This window comes from Oscarella lobularis, chromosome 9, assembly GCF_947507565.1.
Source record: "Oscarella lobularis chromosome 9, ooOscLobu1.1, whole genome shotgun sequence".
Classification (NCBI taxonomy): Eukaryota; Metazoa; Porifera; class Homoscleromorpha; order Homosclerophorida; family Oscarellidae; genus Oscarella; species Oscarella lobularis.
In genome coordinates, this window is record NC_089183.1 from 1,158,554 (window position 1) to 1,177,254 (window position 18,701).

Sequence of the window (18,701 nt, forward strand, 5' to 3'; positions counted from 1 at the left end):
CGATAGGTCGCAACGAGTGATTTCGATTCCTTTGAGCTATATGAATCCTGTTCCGTAACGTGGCCGCTTGCCGAGGAGGTCAGAAGACTCAAAAGCTGAGCAAAAGACGTCGAATGATGGTAGAGGACAACGCATTAGCGTCATAAATAAATGACGAGCACTCTTGCTTTTACCAATGCCAGCGGAACCTAGACTGTCAATCATCTCCACGTACCTACTTGGAGTGAGGAGTTTCTTTGTAAGCAGCGAGTCCATCAGATTTTAGGAAATGATGCGTGCGAGTGCGGACACGGCTTCGGGAATGAGACACATCGACCATTTCGGATCGCACATTTTGACTGTACAACTAGATATATCTGGATAACGGATCGCAGATGTGAGGACAGGCGATGACGAAGAGGAAGACAATTGCAGTACCAAAGACATGGGTCAGCAACTGGCTGAGAACTGCTGAGAACCGCCGAAAGACACGTTAGACGTAGAGGGTCGACGGCGAAGAGAGTTTTGCGACACTGTGACCCGGACTACGCGGCTGACCCGGATTCACAGATTCGTTTTGTCTTCCTGCGGCATTGTCCTCTACTCTTGTTTTGTTGTTGAAGTGGAATGGGTTGGATGGATTTTTCTGGGCGCTGGAGAGAAAAGCTTTTCTTTGACTGCATGGTTCAAACTCAATCGCCGACGATGCATGAACAGAACGTGATGCCTTCAGCAAGGAGTTTCTGCTCCGTCTGTTGATCCTGAGCGGCTATGATATTTCTCTCTAACGACGGCTGAAGCCATAATTTTCCTTCATTTATTTTCTGCCATGCCTAGGTTTAGCCGGGCTCCAGTGTACCATCATCGAGTCACATATGACTTCAGCCTTTTCAGACTTTCCATTTGACTTGGAGTTTAATTAGCTAAGACACCGTGACACGTTATATTCAGTCACGGTCTACAATGAAAATTCACTTTGCCTCGCCGGTAGACGGCTTCATGCAGTCTAACGTGCGCAAAAAGAGGTTAATTGTTCAGTTCCGCTGTTGCATCACCAAAGACCTGTTGGAAAGTTCTCTTATAGTATGGGCAATTCTGATTCTAGCGTCCACCGTAAGTTTAATTCGTATTGTCAGTGAGATTGCCTTATCGTTTCGTACGTGTAGCTTTGACCAGGGCTGTAATCGACGGAGACCTCACTCGCCTTCAAAAATTATTGAGCAAAACCGAAAACTGGGCAGACGTGAAAGACAGGGTAATAAAAACACTTGCGTGTGGGTGAAGTGGCAAGCAAACGTAGATTCTTTTTGTACGAATTTCCTGGTACGGGAACTCGACCTAATAGTGACGTACGGGTGAAAATATAAGGGCGTACTAACAAATCGAATTGTTGCAGAATGGATACGGACTTCTTCACTCTGCTGCTTGGAAAAATCGTGTTGAAGTAGCTGAATATCTAACGGCTAATGGAATAAACATTGAACTTCGAAATGACGTGAGACTGTGTGAGATTGCTTGAGAAGAAATGTGATTTTCATTTAGATGGGCAAGACACCTTTTCTTGTGGCTTGTCAATCTGGAAGTGTTGCTCTTGTCGATCTGTTGATATCTAAGAGATGCAATCGTTTGGCAGAGACCACAGTAAGGCGAAATTGTGTGGGCTAAATGAACACGTGTATAATAGTTTTGCAGTTGGGAAGAGGAGCTTTGGCTTTGGCGGTCATTGCCAGACAATTTGAAATGACGAAAAAATTAGTTGAAATGGGATTTGATGTCAACAAAGCATGCGATAAGGTACTCCAACGTCTTTAACAAATAAAGTAATAAGGGGTTTTTAGGCCGGTTGCACTTCATTGCACTGGGCCGCTGCTAAAGGAAGTGCCCAAATCGTTACTTTTTTGATTGACAACGGAGCAAATCTTGAAGCTAAAACAAAGGTATGCTTGCCTATTTAATTTAAAAGATTTACTCTTAAAATGTATCATTTCTTTGCAAATTATTTTTTTAATTATTAGTTGGGAAGCACTCCAATTATGATTGCCGTTTGTTGTCATGACGACATCGATTTTCTTCGCTTGCTGATTTCGAAGGGTTGCGACGTGCTCACAAAAGACGGGGTATATAGAGAGGTGTAGTTTCAGATTAGGTCTAAGACCTTTGTACGCTTAAAGCGGTAGACGACAGTAGATTTTGCCTCTGGCTGATATAGAGGAACTCTAATCGTATAACGCACGGTGAAAACAAGTATTAACAAATTGAATTATTGCAGAGCGGACGCGGACTTCTTCACTGTGCTGCGGCAAAAAATCGTCTCAAAGTAGCCGAACATTTAATAGATAATGGAATAAACATTGAACTTCAAAACAACGTGAGAGTGTGAAATTAATGTCTTAGAATGATGTGATGCTCATTTAGTGGGGCGAAACACCTTTTCTCTTGGCTTGTGCAAATGGAAGCGCAGCTCTTGTAGATCTGTTGATATCTAAAGGATGCAATCGTTTAGCAGAGTCCAAAGTAAGACCGAGATGAGGGGACTAAAATTATTACGTGTAAGCTCTTTTTTGCAGTTGGGAAGAGGAGCTCTGGCTTTGGCTATTATCGCCGGACAATTTCAAATGACAAAGAAATTAGTTGAAATGGGATTTGACGTCAACCAACCATGCGGAGAGGTACACTACTTCTGTGTGAATGTTAAAACATGCAGTAAGGGGTGTTTAGGTAGGCTACACTTTATTGCATTGGGCTGTTTCAAAAGGAAGTAACCAAATCGTAAATTTCTTGATCGACAAAGGAGCACATCTCGAAGCTGAGACAAAGGTGTAATTTTTCACTTAATATTGTTTCTTTGCAACGTTTATCTAAATTTTTACTGGTTAGACAGGAAGGACCCCAATTATGATCGCCGTTAAAAAGGGCAACGTCGAATTACTTGACTTGCTGATTTCAAAAGGATGTGACGTTCGGGCAAAGGACAAGGTAGTTGTCTTGTTGGGAGACCTTTTTCTTGGAAAATGAAAAATTGAATATTTGTAGTGTGGTCACGGACTATTGGTAGCCGCTGTTTGGGGAGAAAAAGTTCATATGTTTAAGACGGTTCTTAAAATGGGATTTGATTTGAATGAAACGTGCAGTGTAAGATCAAAATATTTTTTTACTACGTAGTACTTGTTATTTCTTAGAATGGCCGCACTTGTCTGCACTGGGCCGCAGTCTATGATTCAGCTAGCATTGCTGAAATACTGTTAGAGCAAGGAGCAAATCTGGAACCTCGAGCCAAGGTTGTCGAAGAGAAGGCGTCCAGACTTTGACTTTAATCTTTTTGCAGAGGGGAAGAACGCCGTTTCTTTTTGCCGTAGCATGGGGCAGCAATAACGTAGCTAGTTTACTTTCTACAAAAGGATGTGACATTCACGCCAAAGACGAGGCACGATTTCAATTGAAAGACGAACTTCGCTTACTTTTATGGTTTTCAATTCTAGGCCGGGCGCGGAGCCCTTGTTCTTGCGTGCACAAACCACCAATATGATACGATCCCGTTGCTCCTATCCAAATTTGATTATCTGAATGAGGTTTGTTTTCAACAATGAACCGAAGAAGACTCAAAGTGGTTTTCTTATTTAGGAAGGTGCGCCGATGTTGCACTGGGCAGCTCGTAATGATTATCAGCGCATGGCTGCATTGCTGATTTCACACGGAGTTGATTTAGAAGCCAAAGACGAGGTATATTGCTATTGCTATTACGGTTATTTGTCTTCTGACTCCCTCTTATTGCATCTAGTGGGGCTGTACCCCATTTCTCACTGCCGTCGAATTTGGGTCGGATAATTCCATCGATTTATTGATTTTAAAGAAATGCAATATCTTTGCGACAACACGTGACGGTGCATCAGCTCTCGATCTTGCAATCATGGGAGGACGCCTTGACTTGTTTCGACGATTTGTTAATGCAGGAGTGGCCGTTGACGATCTCACACAAGTTTGTATAGATCAGGTTAAAGAACTAGTCTCACTTCTATTGCCAGGAAACTCGAGAATTCCTTGCTAAATTGGTGGCAGATGGAAATGAAGAAGCGTCCAAATATATGAGAGAGGTAAGATAACGAACTTTTCAGTGACGAGTATTTCTACTGTAACCAATCAATGTTTCAGGTTGATGCTCCTCTGCATGTTATACAGGAAAAAGATGTCGTGTTGTCTGAGCCGGAATCAAAGCTTGATGAGCCGAGAAACGATTTCTCTAGCGCCTTAGCACCTGAAAACGACGTGACGATCACAGAACGAGCAAAAGCGTACTCTATAGATTATTTTCAGATCGTTGAAGCTGTCGATGGAGGAGAGACCGAAGAAACGGCTTCAGAGAGTCTGTCAAGAGCTAAGAACCTCGTCGATTGTTTAAGTATTAATTAAAGGTTAGCAGAACCGGCCGACTGTCAGTTTAGTAAGGAGCAGAGTGATTGGTACTAAAAGAAGCGACGAAGGCGTTTGGTTAGACTTGTTTTCGCGATACGTCCACGAGCAGTATACATGAATGACGTGCGAAGTACAGAAACTACTCAGTTAATTAATGAAAATTCACTCTAAGGATATTTATTCTTCGATCATAATACGTAAAACAGAATTCTATCCGGTTGCACGATCGGGCTGACAGTTCCTATACCCTTATCAGTCCGGATGGAATACACTGTACCGAGCGTCCAAAACAACAGAGAGGAACAAAACAGCGACGTCCAGTTGAAACCGGCGCTCGGCTCGCGAAAGTGATCAAGAAATACCGCCACGCTTTCGTCGTACCCGAGTTTGCGACGGACATGCAGCAAAGGACTTGTTGACAGTAGGCGCGGTCGAAGACAGGCGACTCTTGGGCCTCGTTGGGCCTGTGAAGTAGTGAGTGCTTTCCTCCATTTTTTCTGCCTAGGTTTAGCCGGGCTCCAGAGAAACGAGTCACATGACGAAAGCTTCAGCCTTTTCGGACGTCGCCAGAAGCTTCGTCCTTCAAACGACCATCGGTCTTTGTCTAACGTTTGATCAGTATTCTTTGTGCTTGTTTTCAGAAAATGAAGGGCCCCTTTCGAGGAAATCGAATTTTCGAAGCCCCTATTGGCCCAATCTTTCACCACGCTTTCCTCTGCCCAACGCATTTGCTTAGAATGAATACGGAGAACGCAACGTCTTGTGAAAGCGAGAAGACTCGCTAAAAAACGAGTAAGGACAGAAACAGGTACCGTGAAAGAATACATCGGTTTCCCGATTTCAAACGGCATCTTCCTCTGGATTTCTTGAAAAGGGGGTCTCATAAACGGTTTTGAACTCCTGAATTTCTGGAAGCCCTGAACAGACACTGAAAGAACTTCTTTTAACGGCGTTTGGCAATCGTTCTCCCTGGGGATGATAGTCATGAACTGCCTTCTTTAATTAAGCAGTGCATGTATTTGTTCAGGTAAGATGAAAGAAGGAAGCTAGCGACGTCAATCGATCTGCCTAAGAACCTCGTCGATAAAAGATTATCACGTCCTAGGCCCGCTTTGACCGGATGTTGCTCAGGGAGCAGAATAGTCGTTGTTTAAGAATTGAATAAGCCGTTCAATGAGTCGCTCTGTCTTTTCTTTGACGTCAATTTCGAAAGAACCGCACATGGATCGATGCATACAGTAACAGCTAGGCAGACGCTACAGACAGTATTCCAGTTGAGCCCAGTCTGTTCCGTAACTGTCACCACCACAGTTTCCAGCATGAGCGGCTACTCATATCAATTCAGCTATAATCTCCCAAAACCCTTCTATTTTGGTGAGATCGGCATCGCTGGAAGTGATACCGTCGCCGTCCATTGGTGGCAAGCACAGCAGTCGCCCCACACCAGACTCTCCAAGTGGCGACTTACGTTACTTTCAGAGCGGTAAACGAGTGACTTCTTTTGAAAATACAATCCTAATGCAATTCAATTTAATGTAGTGCTAGCGAGTTCTGGTCGGAGAAGGCCCGTTTCTTTTCCACCAACACTTATTCCAGTGTATGGATTACGGCTTAGGCTCTCCTGTCTTTCTCGTAGCTCCTTTGCCACCGTTTTGGGTTCTGGGGAAGCCCAGCACAGACACGTGAATAATTTTTCATTGAGAAAAGTTTGATTTTCTTTACTCTGAGAATGGGCCACAGTGATTGCATCAACTCTTTGTGTTATCTCTTTCTTTTTTTGACAGCATTTAATCAACCAATATGCCTGTCTTTTGTACGAGTTAAATTTGACTTGACTCACTGGAGCCTAACATGTTCTATTCAGCCACGGTCAACAATGAACATTCACTTTGTCTTGCCGTCTGACGGCTTCAGTCTAACGTGCGCAAAAAGAGGTTAATTGTTCAGTTCCGCTGTTGCATCCCCAAAGACTTAGTATGGGCAATTCTGATTCTAGCGTCCACCGTAAGTTTGATTTGTATTGTCGATAAGATCGCCTTATCGTTTCGTGCGTGTAGCTTTGACCTGGGCTGTAGTCGACGGAGACCTCGCTCGCCTTAAAAAATTATTGAGCAAAACCGAAAACTGGGCGGACGTGAAAGACAGGGTAATAAAAACACTTGCGTGTGGGTGAAGTGGCAAGCAAAAGTAGATTCTTTTTGTACGAATTTCCTGGTACGGGAACTTGACCTAATAGTGACGTACGGGTGAAAATATAAGGGCGTACTAACAAATCGAATTGTTGCAGAATGGATACGGACTTCTTCACTCTGCTGCTTGGAAAAATCGTGTTGAAGTAGCTGAATATCTAACGGCCAATGGAATAAACATTGAACTTCAAAACAACGTGCGACTGTGTAAAATAGCTTGAGAAGAAATGTGATTTTCATTTAGATGGGCGAGACACCTTTTCTTGTGGCTTGTCGATCTGGAAGTGCTGCTCTTGTCGATCTGTTGATATCTAAGAGATGCAATCGTTTGACAGAGACCACAGTAAGACGAAATTTTGTGGACTGAATGAACACGTGTAAATCTGTTTTTGCAGTTGGGAAGAGGAGCTTTGGCTTTGGCGGTCATTGCCAGACAATTTGAAATGACGAAGAAATTAGTCAAAACGGGATTTGATGTGAACAAGCCATGCGATAAGGTGTACTTCGACGTCTTTAACTAATGAATAAAGTAATAAGGGGTGTTTACTATTTAGGCTGGTTTCACTTCATTGCACTGGGCCGCTGCTAAAGGAAGTGCCCAAATCGCTACTTTTTTGATTGACAACGGAGCAAATCTCGAAGCTAAAACAAAGGTATGCTTGTTCACTCAATTGAAAAGAATAACTACGAAATACGTTTATTATTTCTTTGCAAAATAATTTTTTTACTTATTAGTTGGGAAGCACTCCAATTATGATCGCCGTTTGTTGTCACGACGAGATCAATTTGCTTCAATTGCTGATTTCGAAGGGGTGCGAAGTGCTCACAAAAGACGAGGTAATCTACCAGTAGAGGAATCTACTAATAAAAAGAGAGGCGTAACTTCATTGAGATTAGGTCTAAGACTTTTCAGTTTGTACGCTTGAAGCGGTAAAACGACTGTAGACTTTTCCTCTGGCTGATAGAGGAACTCTAATAGAATAACGCACGGCGAAACAAGTATAAACATATTGAATTATTGCAGAGCGGACGCGGACTTCTTCACTGTGCTGCTGCAAAGAAACGTCTTAAAGTAGCGGAACATTTAATAGCTATAGGAACAAACATTGAACTTAAAAACAACGTGAGACTGTGGGAACTTTAATTAAATGTTCTAAGAAATGTGATGGTCATTTAGTGGGGCGAAACGCCTTTTCTTGTGGCTTGTAAACATGGAAGCGCTGCTCTTGTAGATCTGTTGATATCTAAAGGATGCAATCGTTTGGCAGAGACCAGAGTGAGAAAAAATTTTATCAGATGGATTTAGCATGTGAAGCTTTCTTGCAGTCGGGAGAAGGAGCTCTGGCTTTGGCGATTATCGCCAGACAATTTGAAATGACGCAGAAGCTAGTAAAATTGGGATTTGATGTAAACAAACCATGTGAAAAGGTACTACGACGACTTTGATGTTTGAAGTAATAACTTGGGTTTAGGCTGGTGGCTACACTTCATTGCATCGGGCTGTTTCGAAACAAAGTATCCAAATTGTAAATTTCTTGATTGACAACGGAGCAAATCTGGAGGCTGAAACAAAAGTGTGCCTTTTATCTCAATTGAGAATTTACTTTTATATGCTTTGTTGTTGCTTTGTAAATTAATTATTCTTCTTTCCACTAATTAGTTGGGAAGGACTCCACTACAGATTGCCGTTATCTGTCATGACAACGTCGATTTAGTTGATTTGCTGATTTCAAAGGGTTGCGAAGTTTGGAAAAAAGACAGGGTAATTTACCTGCAAGGAAATTTACTGGTATAATAAATAACAAAGGAGTCGCAGCTCGCTCACACAATTAGTAAAAAATAAATCTTCGTACGCTTACAGTAAGCGACAGTAGACTTTGTAACTTGCAATTAGTGACGCACGGAGGGAATACCGGCATGAAGAACATTTTTATCAATTCGAATTGTTTTAGAACGGACACGGACTTCTTCACCTTGCTGCCTGGAAAAATCGTCGAAAAGTAGCCGAATATTTAATAAATATAAATAAAATAAACATTGAACTTCAAAACAACGTGAGACAGTGAAATTAATGTTTTAGAATAATGTGATGTTCATTTAGTGGGGCGAGACACCTTTTCTCTCGGCTTGTGCAAATGGAAACGCAGCTCTGGTAGATCTGTTGATATCCAAAGGATGCAATCGTTTAGCAGAGTCCAAAGTGAGACCGAGATGGGGGGACTAATAGAATTACGTGTACAGCTCTTTTTTTGCAGTTGGGAAGAGGAGCTCTGGCTTTGGCAATCATCTTTAGACGATTTCAAATGACAAAGAAATTAGTTAAAATTGGATTTGATGTCAACCAACCATGCAAAGATGTACTCTACTTCTGTGCAATGTTAAAACATGCAGTAAGGGGTGTTTAGGAAGGCTACATGGCATTGCACTGGGCCGCTGCTATAGGAAGTGACAAAATTGTAAATTTCTTGATTGACAAAGGAGCACATCTCGAAGCTAAAACAGAGGTATGCTTGATTGCGTATTGTCTTTTTGCAACACACATGTCAGTTATTTTTATTAGTTTGAAATGACTCCAACTATGATTGCCGTTTCAAATGGCAACGTCAATATATTTGATCTACTAATTTCGAAGGGATGCGACGTTTGGGCAAAGGACAAGGTAGTTTACTCGTCAAAAAAGATTTATTCGGGAATGGAAATTAAATATTTGCAGTGTGGTCACGGACTATTAGTAGTCGCCGTTTGGGGAGAAAAAGTTGATCTGTTCAAGAAGGTTCTTAGAATGGGATTTGATGTTAATGAAACGTGCAGTGTAAGATCAAAATAATTTTTTACTACCTATTACTTGTTAGTTCTTAGAATCGCCGCACTTGTCTGCACTGGGCCGCAGTCTATGATTCAGCTAGCATTGCTGAAATACTGTTAGAGCAAGGAGCAGATCTGGAACCACGAGCCAAGGTTGTAGCTTCAGCGACGGCGAAGAGAATACGTCCAGACTTTGACTTTTTTATCTTTTTGTAGAGGGGAATAACGCCGTTTCTTTCTGCCGTCGCATGGGGCAGCAATAACGTAGCCAGTTTACTTACTACAAAAGGATGCAACATTCACGCCAAAGACGAGGCAAGATTTCAATTGAAAGACGAACTTCGCTTACTTTATGGTTTTCAATTCAAGGCCGGGCGCGGAGCCTTTGTTCTTGCGTGCACAAACCACCAATATGATACGATCCCGTTGCTTCTATCAAAATTCGATTATCTGAATGAGGTTAGTGTTCAATAAACAACCGAAGAAGATTTAAAGTGGTTTTCTTATTTAGGAAGGTGCACCGATGTTGCACTGGGCAGCTCGTAATGATTATCAGCGTATGGCTGCGTTGTTGATTTTAAACGGAGTTGATTTAGAAGCCAAAGACGAAGTATTGGTATTTCTTGTTGATGGGTACGTGTCTAGTGGCGCCCTTTTGTTGTTTCTAGTGGGGCTGCACTCCATTTCTCACTGCTGTCGAATTTGGGTCGGATAACACCATTGATTTATTGATTTCAAAGAAATGCAATATCTTTACAAACACACGTGACGGTTCATCTGCTCTTGATCTTGCAATTTTGGGAGGACGCCTTGACTTGTTTCGACGATTGGTGAATGCAGGAGTGACCGTTGATTATCTCGCACAAGTTTGTATAGATCAGGTTATAAAGAACTAGTCTCACTTCTTTTGTCAGGGAAGTCGAGATTTCCTTTCCAAATTGGTGGCGGATAAGAATCAAGAAGCGTCCGAATATTTGAGAGAGGTGTGATAACTTATTAATTAAGTGACGAGTACTCTCACCGAAACCAATATATGTTTTAGGTGGAGGCTCAGAAAAAAGATATAATGTCTGAGACGGAATTAAAGCATGACAATCTTAGAAACGATTTTTCGAGCGCCTTGGCACCTGAAAACGACGTGACGATCTTAGAACAAGCAAAATTGTATTCTCTAGATTATTTTTAGACCGTTGAAGCTATTGATGGAGGAGAGGCCAAAGAAACGGTTCAGAGAGTCTGCCAAGAGCGCAGGCCGTTTTTTCAGTCATTGCTTGCAACGCTCTTTCATGATACAGTGAAGCCGACAGTGGTTTGAGAATTAGAGGAGGAAAAAGTTTTAGAGTCTGACTATTAAGCCCATGCGTCTTGGCTTTGTCGAGCCGTACTTTGTTAGGCGATGAGCTAAATAGGTTAGATATGGGCTTAGCAAGCTAGCGAATTTATCTATGTGTTTGAGGCTGAAAACGAAAGGTTGTTGGCGTCACTAGAACCCGTCGACCACCGTTTTGAGCTGAAGCTTTGTGAGAAGTGTAGAACGCCACCAGCCTACATACTAAAACAAATAGCGTATGCAAACAAGCAGCAGCTGCACAATTAGTCACTGTCATGTTCGGTTCATTTTTGCGACTGAGGGTTAGTTTATAATTGGGGTAGTCTTCGCTTGCAACGGTTATGCCAACAAAAATCGACGACGTCTTGGGTTTTTTGCATAGCAGAAGTAGACAAGCGGCGCTAGAACAGTGATGATCGTAACATTAGCGTTTTTAGAATGGACTTTTGTCAGCTCTTTTACTTTCTTTACTATGTAAATAACTCAGGCAATGCTCTCCAATATCTTTCTCGCGTAATTTACAAATGTTGCTGATAGTTTTGGTATTTTCACTGGAAGTTTTAGTTCATACCTGACCGATGTAACTCTATGTTCAAAAGAGAAATATTGATACATAGCACGTGATCGAGGCCGGATGAAAGCAGGGGAGAAGGAACGTCGACGCCGGTTCTCTGGCGTTCCCGCTCGCTATACCTTGGCTTTTATGTGCTTTCTCGGCTTCGTGGCCTGTTTCTTCCTTCGCGTTAATCTCAGCGTCGCCATAATCGAAATGAAGGCAAGGCGAATAGCGTCGCGCGTGATCGCGACGGAATTCCCTCGCGACAATGCATGATTCGAATTTACGCGACGCATAGAAAGATTTCGGCTGGGATTCAAAGACGAGCGGTGAGCGATCGACGCGAATAACGTTCATACACGTAGTCTATCGCGACTTGTTCGGTAGGAATTATTCTAAGTTCATTCTACTTCGGCTACGCGATCACCCAACTTCCCTTCGGAGTACTCGCCGCCAAATACGGCTCAAAGCGAGTTTTCGGCGGAGGAGTGTTGTGCGCTTCGCTTCTTTGCCTTCTCACGCCCATCGCCGCCTATCACAAACAAAGTCTTATTTTAGTTCGCATTCTTCAAGGACTTGCCCTGGTATTGTCACATTTGCATCATGTCAACGTGATGTGATTAGTCACCTAGGGTGGCTCATATCCTTCTGCGCATGCTATGTGGCGAAAATGGGCTCCTCCACTCGAACGAAGCAAACTAGTTGCAATATCCTGGGCAGGTGATCTTCTACAATGCATGCAGTATGTAGTCAGTGCTTACGTTTACCGTAGGTAGTACCATGGGTACTGCATTTGCAATGCCTCTTAGTGGACTTCTTTGTGAGAACGGATTTTGGAGTCCTCCTCACCAGTCCAAGTGGCCATCTGTCTTTTACGTATTTGGTCAGAATGTTTATAAATTTTGTATTAGCTTTGTTATTTTTTCAAGGCGGTTTTGGCTTGGTTTGGTGTCTTGCCTGGTTTGCTCTCGTTCACGACTCGCCTCAATCTCATCCACGAATTAGCATCGAAGAACGAGATTATATTGTATCAGCTATCGAAGAGGAACATTGTCTGCCAAAGAATGTACGTTAGGAATAAAAATACATGTACTGTACCTGACTAATTAATTAATTTAATATATCTTGCACTTCTTTAGGAACGTCCACTGCCGCTTTTGCACATATTTATGTCGCCAGCTGTGTGGGCGATTGTTATTTCTTTGTTTTGTTACGATTGGTGCTGTATTTTGCTCACGTCGGTCATGCCAACGTTCGTTGATGACGTTTTACGTCTCGACGTAACAGAAGTAGACACTAATCGCAGTAGAGCAATGACCACGTGTAATATTCCGGGTTTTTAGAACGGAATTTTGTCAGCTCTTCCCTTTTTCGCAATGAGCGTTTTCACCGTTCTAAGTGGATGGATAGCTGATGGAATTCGAAAACGACAGCTTCTGTCGACCGGAGGCACAAGAAATCTAATGAACTCCATAGGTACGAAACTGATTTAGGAATCGTTTAGTTAATTATTTTAATTGAATTGATAAATTTCTTTAGGTATGTTCTTTCCTGCGCTTTTCTTAGTTGTTTTGAACAACGTCGCTACCGAGACTCATGCTGTTATTATTTGCTTGTGCTTAACTGCAGGCGTAAGTTCGATGTCAGCATCTGGATTCTTGGTGAATATGTTAGACATTGCTCCTCAATATGCGGGCTTTCTCATGGGAATTGCCAATGTTGCTGGAACACTTTCGGCTGTGCTTGCGCCTTACTCGGCCGAAGCAATGGCCTCTGCTCCATCTGGATCACATGTATGGGAATGAATATTTGAGACACATAACTCCTACTACGAGTTTTTATGTTGTAGATTTTGCAGCTTCAGTGGAAAAATATCTTTTACGTTACTGCTGAGATCTACGTCTTCGGTGGACTCACGTATTTGATTTTATCGTCAGGACGAGTACAGTGGTGGGCTAGCGACGGACTCAATCAGTCACGTGAGAATGGCAAGCCAGCCAACAGTAATTCTATTTACGAAGAAGAAGAAGAAGAAGAAAAATCTCTACTTAGCCAGGAGTCTACGCTATAATAGATGATAAATCTATTAATGTACGTTTATTAGGCGAATTATAGAACACGTGATTATTGGACGCAGGCTTTCATGTTCTTTCGTGCATAACCAGCTTCTTCATTTGCGTTGATATAAGCGTTGCAATAATCGAAATGAAGGCAAGCAGGAAAGCGCGATCGCTATTCGAATTAGAAATCGGCCGGCTGGGATTCAAAGACGTACGAACGGTGAGCAATTGGCTTGAATAACGTTCATCTATTGCTCCTACGTAGATAATAGGTATGCTTGTTCACCCAATTGAAAAGAAATACTGTTGAAATGCATATATTATTTCTTTGCAAAAATTATTAGTTGAGAAGCACTCCAATTATGATCGCCGTTTTTGTCAGGACGAGATTGATTTGCTTTATTTGCTGATTTCGAAAGGGTGCAACGTGCTCACAAAAGACGGGGTAATCTACCACACAAAAAAAGAGAGACATAGCTTCATTGAGATTAGGCTTAAGACCTTTCAGTTTGTACGCTTGAAGCGGTAAACGACAGCAGTAGAATTTGCCTTTGGCTGATAGAGAAACTCTAATAGAATAACACACGGGCAAAACTTGTATTAGCAAATTGAAGTATTGCAGAGCGGAAACGGACTTCTTCGCTGTGCTGCTGCGAACAATCGTCTTAAAGTAGCGGAACATTTAATAGCTAATGGAACAAACATTGAACTTCGAAACAACGTGAGACTGTGTGAACGTAATGGCTCTAAGAAATCGGATGGTAATTTAGGGGGGCGAGCCGCCTTTTCTTGTGGCTTGTAAATATGGAAGCGCTGCTCTGGTAGATCTGTTGATATCTAAAGGATGCAATCGTTTGGCAGAGACCACAGTGGGAAAAAAATTCATCTATTGATTTTACGTGTAAAGCTTTTTTGCAGTCGGGAGAAGGAGCTCTGGCTTTGGCGATCATCGCCAGACAATTTGAAATGACGCAGAAGCTAGTAAAATTGGGATTTGATGTAAACAAACCATGTGAAATGGTACTGTGACGTTTTTGATGTTTTGTCAGCTCTTTTACTTTCTTGCAATGAGCTTTTTTACTGTTCTCGGCGGATGGATAGCTGATGCAATTCGAAATAGGTCAACCAGATGCACGAGAAATCTAATGAACTCCATAGGTATAATTCATACACGGAACTTGTTAAATTAATTAATAATTTTAGGTATGTTCTCTAGTGCGGTCTTCTTTGTTCTTTTGAACAACATTGCTAACAGAGCTCATGCTATTTTGATCTGCTCATGCTCAGCTGCAGCCATATATAGGTAATAGGTACTATGGCATTATCTGGGTACTATGTGAATATCTTAGACATTGCTCCCCATATGCGGGCTTTCTCGCGGGATTTGCAAATGTTGCTGGAACAATGACCAATATACTTGCACTTTACACGGCTAGAGCAATGGCCTCTGGTCCATCTGGATCGCAGGTATCTTATATGCGTTCTTCTTCAAGTTTTTCTATTAATTAACTTTTAGATTTTGAAACTTCAGTGGGAAAATGTCTTTTAGCTAACTTACTGCTGAGATCTACGTCTTCGGTGGACTCACCTATTTGATTTTATCATCTGGACAGTTACAGTCGTGGGCGAAACTCAATAAGAAACCATGTGATAATGGAATGCCCGCTAACGGTCATATTATTTGCGATGAAGAGAGGGAGAGAGACGCCTTACTTAGCTGCGAATCGACAGCACACTAGCAGTTATGTTGAAAATTGCATTTTCCGAATAGTTTTGGAATTTTCACTGGAATGTTTAGTTCATGCGTGCCGAACATAATGACCTAGGCTCTCACGTACATGTGTACACGTATGTCGAAAAGAAGTATTGATATATAGCACACGTGATCGTAGAATGCACGGGAGGCCGGATGAAGGCAGGGGAGAAGAAACGTCGACGCCGGTTCTCCGGCGTTCCCGCTCGCTATACCTTGGCTTTTCTGTTCTTTCTCGGCTTCGTGGCCAGTTTCTTCCTTCGCGTCAATCTAAGCGTCGCCATAATCGAAATGAAGGCAAGGAGTCGCGCGTGATCGCGACGAAATTCCATAGCGACAGTGCGTAATTCGCGACGCATAGAAAGAATTCGGCTGGGATTCGAAGACGAGCGGTGAGCGATCGACTCGAATCTATGATCTAACGTTCATCATAATCTATCGCGACTTGTACGGTAGGAATTATTCTAAGTGCATTCTACTTCGGCTACATGATCACGCAACTTCCCTTCGGAATGCTCGCCGCCAAATACGGCTCAAAGCGAGTTTTCGGCGGAGGAGTGTTGTGCGCTTCGCTCCTTTCCCTTCTCACGCCCATCGCCGCCTATCACAAACAAAGTCTCATTTTGCTTCGCATTCTTCAAGGACTTGCCCTGGTATATGATGGCACCATGCATGCATCGCCTACATCTAATTATTAATGAACTAGGGTGGCTCGTTTCCTTCTGTGCATGCAATGTGGAGAAAATGGGCTCCTCCACTCGAGCGAAGCAAACTAGTTTCAATATCCTGTGCAGGTGATCTTTCTGCAATACATACAGTATGTAGTCAGTGCTTACGTTTACTGTAGGTAGTAATATGGGTATTGCTTTTGCAATGCCTCTTAGTGGACTTCTTTGTGAGAGCGGATTTCGGAGTCCTCCCCACCAGTCCAAGTGGCCATCTGTCTTTTACGTATTTGGTCAGAATATTTATAGATTTTTAGTGGCTTCATTATTTTTTCAAGGCGGTTTTGGCTTGGTTTGGTGTCTTGCCTGGTTTGCTCTCGTTCACGACTCGCCTCAATCTCATCCACGAATTAGCATCAAAGAACGAGATTATATTGTATCAGCTATCGAAGAGGAACATTGTCTACCAAAGAATGTGCGTTAGGAATAAAAATACATGCACCTGACTAATTAATTGATTATTCTTGCACTTCTTTAGGAACGTCCACTGCCCCTTTTGCACATATTTATGTCGCCAGCTGTGTGGGCGATTGTTATTTCCATGATTTGTTACGATTGGGGCAGTCTTTTGCTCACCTCGGTCATGCCAACATTTGTTGATGACGTTTTACGTCTTGACATAACAGAAGTAGACAAAAATCGCACTAGAACAATGACCACGTGTAATTTCCGGGGTCTTTAGAACGGAATCTTGTCAGCCCTTCCCTTTCTCGCAATGAGCGTTTTCACTGCTCTAAGTGGATGGATAGCTGATTCAATTCGAAAACGACAGCTTCTGTCGACCGGAGGCATAAGAAATCTAATGAACTCCATAGGTGCGATTGATCAATCTCAATATACTTAGGAATTATTTAATCAAATAATTAGAATAATCGAATTAATTAATTAATTTCTTCAGGTATGTTCTTGCCTGCGCTCTTCTTAATTGTTTTGAATAACGTCGCTAGCAGAGCCCATGCTGTTATTATCTGTCTGTGCTTAACTGCAGGCTTAAGCACGTTGTCAACGTCTGGATACTTTGTGAATATGTTAGACATTGCTCCCCAATATGCGGGCTTTCTCGTGGGAATTGCCAATGTTGCTGGAACACTTTCGGCTGTGCTTGCACCCTACTCGGCCGGAGCAATGGCCTCTGCTCCATCTGGATCACATGTATGGGAATGAATATTTGAGACACATAGCTTCTACTACAAGTTTTTTTATGTTGTAGATTTTGCAGCTTCAGTGGAAAAATATCTTTTACGTTACTGCTGAGATCTACGTCTTCGGTGGACTCACGTATTTGATTTTATCGTCAGGACGAATACAGTGGTGGGCTAGCGACGGACTCGATCAGTCACGTGAGAATGGCAAGCCAGCCAACAGTAATTCTATTTACGAAGAAGAAGAAGCTCTACTTAGCCAGGAGTCCACACTATAATAGATATGAATCAATTAATGTACGTTTCTTTGGCTAATAGTTATTTGAGATATCCTTGCGAAGATCGGTAAGGATTGTAATTCTCCAATAGTGAATTATCTATACGTAATTTTAGAATCAATTTCAGGCGTATGTTGTTGGTAGGACCAGAAAACACGTCCTACAGCAACGTTATCTATAGATTAAAAATAACTGTTATGGCATCTCTATATAGAGAAGTTGCTCTTTCAGGGGTTTTTATTCTTTATGCGAAATTCCCTATCCTTCCAAGTTTCCTGAAAAGAAATTTTTTACTCAAGAGAGTCTCTGTTTGCTATAGTACTAGCGTTCTATACCCGACATTCTAAAGATTTATCATTGCAACATTAGCAGTAGTGGAGGAGGTTTGTCATAGCGTCTTCGATCGAAATTATACGACAGACACGAGTTTCAGAACGATAATTGATTGCATCTACGGACTCCTTCTCGAGCCCGAGCCAGAAGATCTTTTAGACAGGCGAGTCAATGAGTCCAGCGACGTTATTTCTAAAAATGTTTCCATGGACGGCATATACTTGCGGCGAAATACTTCTCTTCCAGAGCCGACTATGACACGCAGGCCAAAGAAACGACAAGAAAATTTGCAAGCAGATTGCTTGAAGATTGTCGCAAAGTAGGATTAAATAATTAAAATTATTCTTGCTGATAACGATACACCCCAGCATCTCAAATGTCATCTGATGGGAAAACTATTCATCAATTCCGTACGGTGTTTATGCCCGGGCGTTGACATGAACATTATGGGTTTTTTTTGTGACTCGTTGTTACGTAGGGATGAGACGTGTGCCACTGAATCAGGGTTGACGATCTTCACTGCACCGATCGGACATGAAAAATGAAATTGTTTCTAAATGAAGCTGTTTAGGCGTACGTTGCAGTATACGGCAAATGAAATTACACCTACAATTGTGTAAGCCATCAAGATATCCGGGCAGGTTTGAAGAATCCGGGACAGACGTGCCGGAGAGGAAGGAACCAGAATCTCCACCTAGCGAAGCGATCCTGCACCCTTTGACGCCGACAACTCTTCAGAATGATGCGGAAATCTTTTTTCTAGGAGCAAGGTAAGCGTTCGCGCGTTTCAAACTCGTTTTCGCGACGATTTGGTATCCGACTTCGCCGCTAATCGCTTTCCCTCGTTTATTCCGCGTTCCTCGCTATCCGCACTCATCCGGCCAGTTGCACAGGGATATTCGTTTACTCCAACCAAATCATCGGGCCTCTCATCGCGATCCTCTGGGTTCTCTTAGAGATAAAGTACAGCCCAGCACGGACTGAACTCCAACCGCGTAAATATGTACGTAGCATCGCTGAAACGTTCGTATTTCTCTCAGGAACGTACAATGGAGATGAAGACGACTTTAATTAAGTGAGTCGAAAAGGACGCAAGGACTTGGAAATTGTCTCCGCCACCGTTTCACGTAGTAAGCTAGAC

General features: G+C 42.4%; 5 protein-coding genes across 7 annotated transcripts; all 5 read left to right on the forward strand.

Annotated features, from left to right (window-relative positions):
- The first annotated feature begins 552 nt into the window (after positions 1–552).
- Positions 553–4,597, forward strand: LOC136191130 (putative ankyrin repeat protein RF_0381). Its single transcript, XM_065979423.1, has 21 exons — positions 553–1,092; positions 1,146–1,234; positions 1,376–1,474; positions 1,522–1,620; positions 1,672–1,773; positions 1,818–1,916; positions 1,995–2,096; positions 2,249–2,347; positions 2,395–2,493; positions 2,547–2,648; positions 2,698–2,796; positions 2,857–2,955; positions 3,013–3,111; positions 3,159–3,257; positions 3,305–3,403; positions 3,459–3,548; positions 3,601–3,699; positions 3,758–3,955; positions 4,002–4,070; positions 4,129–4,242; positions 4,291–4,597. Exons 1-21 carry the CDS (start codon positions 1,065–1,067, stop codon positions 4,384–4,386), a joined length of 2,079 nt encoding a protein of 692 aa, XP_065835495.1. The 5' UTR covers positions 553–1,064; the 3' UTR covers positions 4,387–4,597.
- Positions 4,598–6,215: 1,618 nt separating this feature from the next.
- LOC136191129 (putative ankyrin repeat protein RF_0381) lies at positions 6,216–11,149 on the forward strand. Its single transcript, XM_065979421.1, has 26 exons — positions 6,216–6,393; positions 6,447–6,535; positions 6,677–6,775; positions 6,823–6,921; positions 6,974–7,075; positions 7,133–7,231; positions 7,314–7,415; positions 7,603–7,701; positions 7,756–7,854; positions 7,905–8,006; positions 8,051–8,152; positions 8,239–8,367; positions 8,531–8,632; positions 8,680–8,778; positions 8,834–8,935; positions 8,984–9,082; positions 9,139–9,237; positions 9,292–9,390; positions 9,438–9,536; positions 9,600–9,698; positions 9,753–9,842; positions 9,895–9,993; positions 10,052–10,249; positions 10,298–10,366; positions 10,426–10,521; positions 10,570–11,149. Exons 1-26 carry the CDS (start codon positions 6,366–6,368, stop codon positions 10,696–10,698), a joined length of 2,628 nt encoding a protein of 875 aa, XP_065835493.1. The 5' UTR covers positions 6,216–6,365; the 3' UTR covers positions 10,699–11,149.
- Positions 11,150–11,348: 199 nt separating this feature from the next.
- On the forward strand, positions 11,349–13,401 carry LOC136191083 (sialin-like). The gene is made up of 10 exons (XM_065979380.1): positions 11,349–11,488; positions 11,568–11,598; positions 11,657–11,853; positions 11,902–11,989; positions 12,042–12,152; positions 12,199–12,335; positions 12,409–12,558; positions 12,613–12,745; positions 12,809–13,062; positions 13,119–13,401. Exons 1-10 carry the CDS (start codon positions 11,417–11,419, stop codon positions 13,338–13,340), a joined length of 1,395 nt encoding a protein of 464 aa, XP_065835452.1. The 5' UTR covers positions 11,349–11,416; the 3' UTR covers positions 13,341–13,401.
- An 84-nt stretch (positions 13,402–13,485) lies between these two features.
- Positions 13,486–15,200, forward strand: LOC136191085 (uncharacterized). Of its 3 annotated transcripts, none has more exons than XM_065979382.1 (8): positions 13,486–13,601; positions 13,674–14,050; positions 14,100–14,198; positions 14,248–14,328; positions 14,379–14,487; positions 14,533–14,632; positions 14,679–14,796; positions 14,846–15,200. In XM_065979382.1, the coding sequence occupies exons 4-8, from the start codon at positions 14,296–14,298 to the stop codon at positions 14,876–14,878; spliced, it is 393 nt and encodes a 130-aa protein (XP_065835454.1). In that variant the 5' UTR covers positions 13,486–13,601; positions 13,674–14,050; positions 14,100–14,198; positions 14,248–14,295; the 3' UTR covers positions 14,879–15,200. The 3 variants fall into 3 exon arrangements, with proteins under 3 accessions (XP_065835454.1, XP_065835456.1, XP_065835455.1); XM_065979384.1 differs by having other exon boundaries at positions 14,546–14,632; XM_065979383.1 differs by having other exon boundaries at positions 14,248–14,310.
- A 40-nt stretch (positions 15,201–15,240) lies between these two features.
- Positions 15,241–17,517, forward strand: LOC136191084 (sialin-like). Its single transcript, XM_065979381.1, has 10 exons — positions 15,241–15,379; positions 15,444–15,474; positions 15,539–15,735; positions 15,789–15,876; positions 15,930–16,040; positions 16,086–16,222; positions 16,286–16,435; positions 16,490–16,622; positions 16,706–16,959; positions 17,018–17,517. The coding sequence occupies exons 1-10, from the start codon at positions 15,374–15,376 to the stop codon at positions 17,225–17,227; spliced, it is 1,317 nt and encodes a 438-aa protein (XP_065835453.1). The 5' UTR covers positions 15,241–15,373; the 3' UTR covers positions 17,228–17,517.
- Positions 17,518–18,701: the final 1,184 nt, after the last annotated feature.

Bases quoted from the DNA above. Each gene is read 5' to 3' on its own strand.
- LOC136191130 (XM_065979423.1), top strand. From the start codon at position 1,065: ATGGGCAATTCTGATTCTAGCGTCCACC. The intron at 1,475-1,521 runs GTGAGACTGTGT...ATTTTCATTTAG, and splicing joins ACATTGAACTTCGAAATGAC to ATGGGCAAGACACCTTTTCT. The intron at 1,621-1,671 runs GTAAGGCGAAAT...ATAGTTTTGCAG, and splicing joins ATCGTTTGGCAGAGACCACA to TTGGGAAGAGGAGCTTTGGC.
- LOC136191129 (XM_065979421.1), top strand. From the start codon at position 6,366: ATGGGCAATTCTGATTCTAGCGTCCACC. The intron at 7,855-7,904 runs GTGAGAAAAAAT...GCTTTCTTGCAG, and splicing joins ATCGTTTGGCAGAGACCAGA to TCGGGAGAAGGAGCTCTGGC. The intron at 9,083-9,138 runs GTATGCTTGATT...TATTTTTATTAG, and splicing joins ATCTCGAAGCTAAAACAGAG to TTTGAAATGACTCCAACTAT.
- LOC136191083 (XM_065979380.1), top strand. From the start codon at position 11,417: ATGTGCTTTCTCGGCTTCGTGGCCTGTTTCTTCCTTCGCGTTAATCTC. The intron at 11,990-12,041 runs GTGATCTTCTAC...CGTTTACCGTAG, and splicing joins AGTTGCAATATCCTGGGCAG to GTAGTACCATGGGTACTGCA. The intron at 12,559-12,612 runs GTAGACACTAAT...CCGGGTTTTTAG, and splicing joins TACGTCTCGACGTAACAGAA to AACGGAATTTTGTCAGCTCT.
- LOC136191085 (XM_065979382.1), top strand. From the start codon at position 14,296: ATGACGCAGAAGCTAGTAAAATTGGGATTTGAT. The intron at 14,488-14,532 runs GTATAATTCATA...TAATAATTTTAG, and splicing joins AAATCTAATGAACTCCATAG to GTATGTTCTCTAGTGCGGTC. The intron at 14,633-14,678 runs GTAATAGGTACT...TGAATATCTTAG, and splicing joins TCAGCTGCAGCCATATATAG to ACATTGCTCCCCATATGCGG.
- LOC136191084 (XM_065979381.1), top strand. The intron at 16,223-16,285 runs GTGCGTTAGGAA...GCACTTCTTTAG, and splicing joins AACATTGTCTACCAAAGAAT to GAACGTCCACTGCCCCTTTT. The intron at 16,623-16,705 runs GTGCGATTGATC...TAATTTCTTCAG, and splicing joins AAATCTAATGAACTCCATAG to GTATGTTCTTGCCTGCGCTC.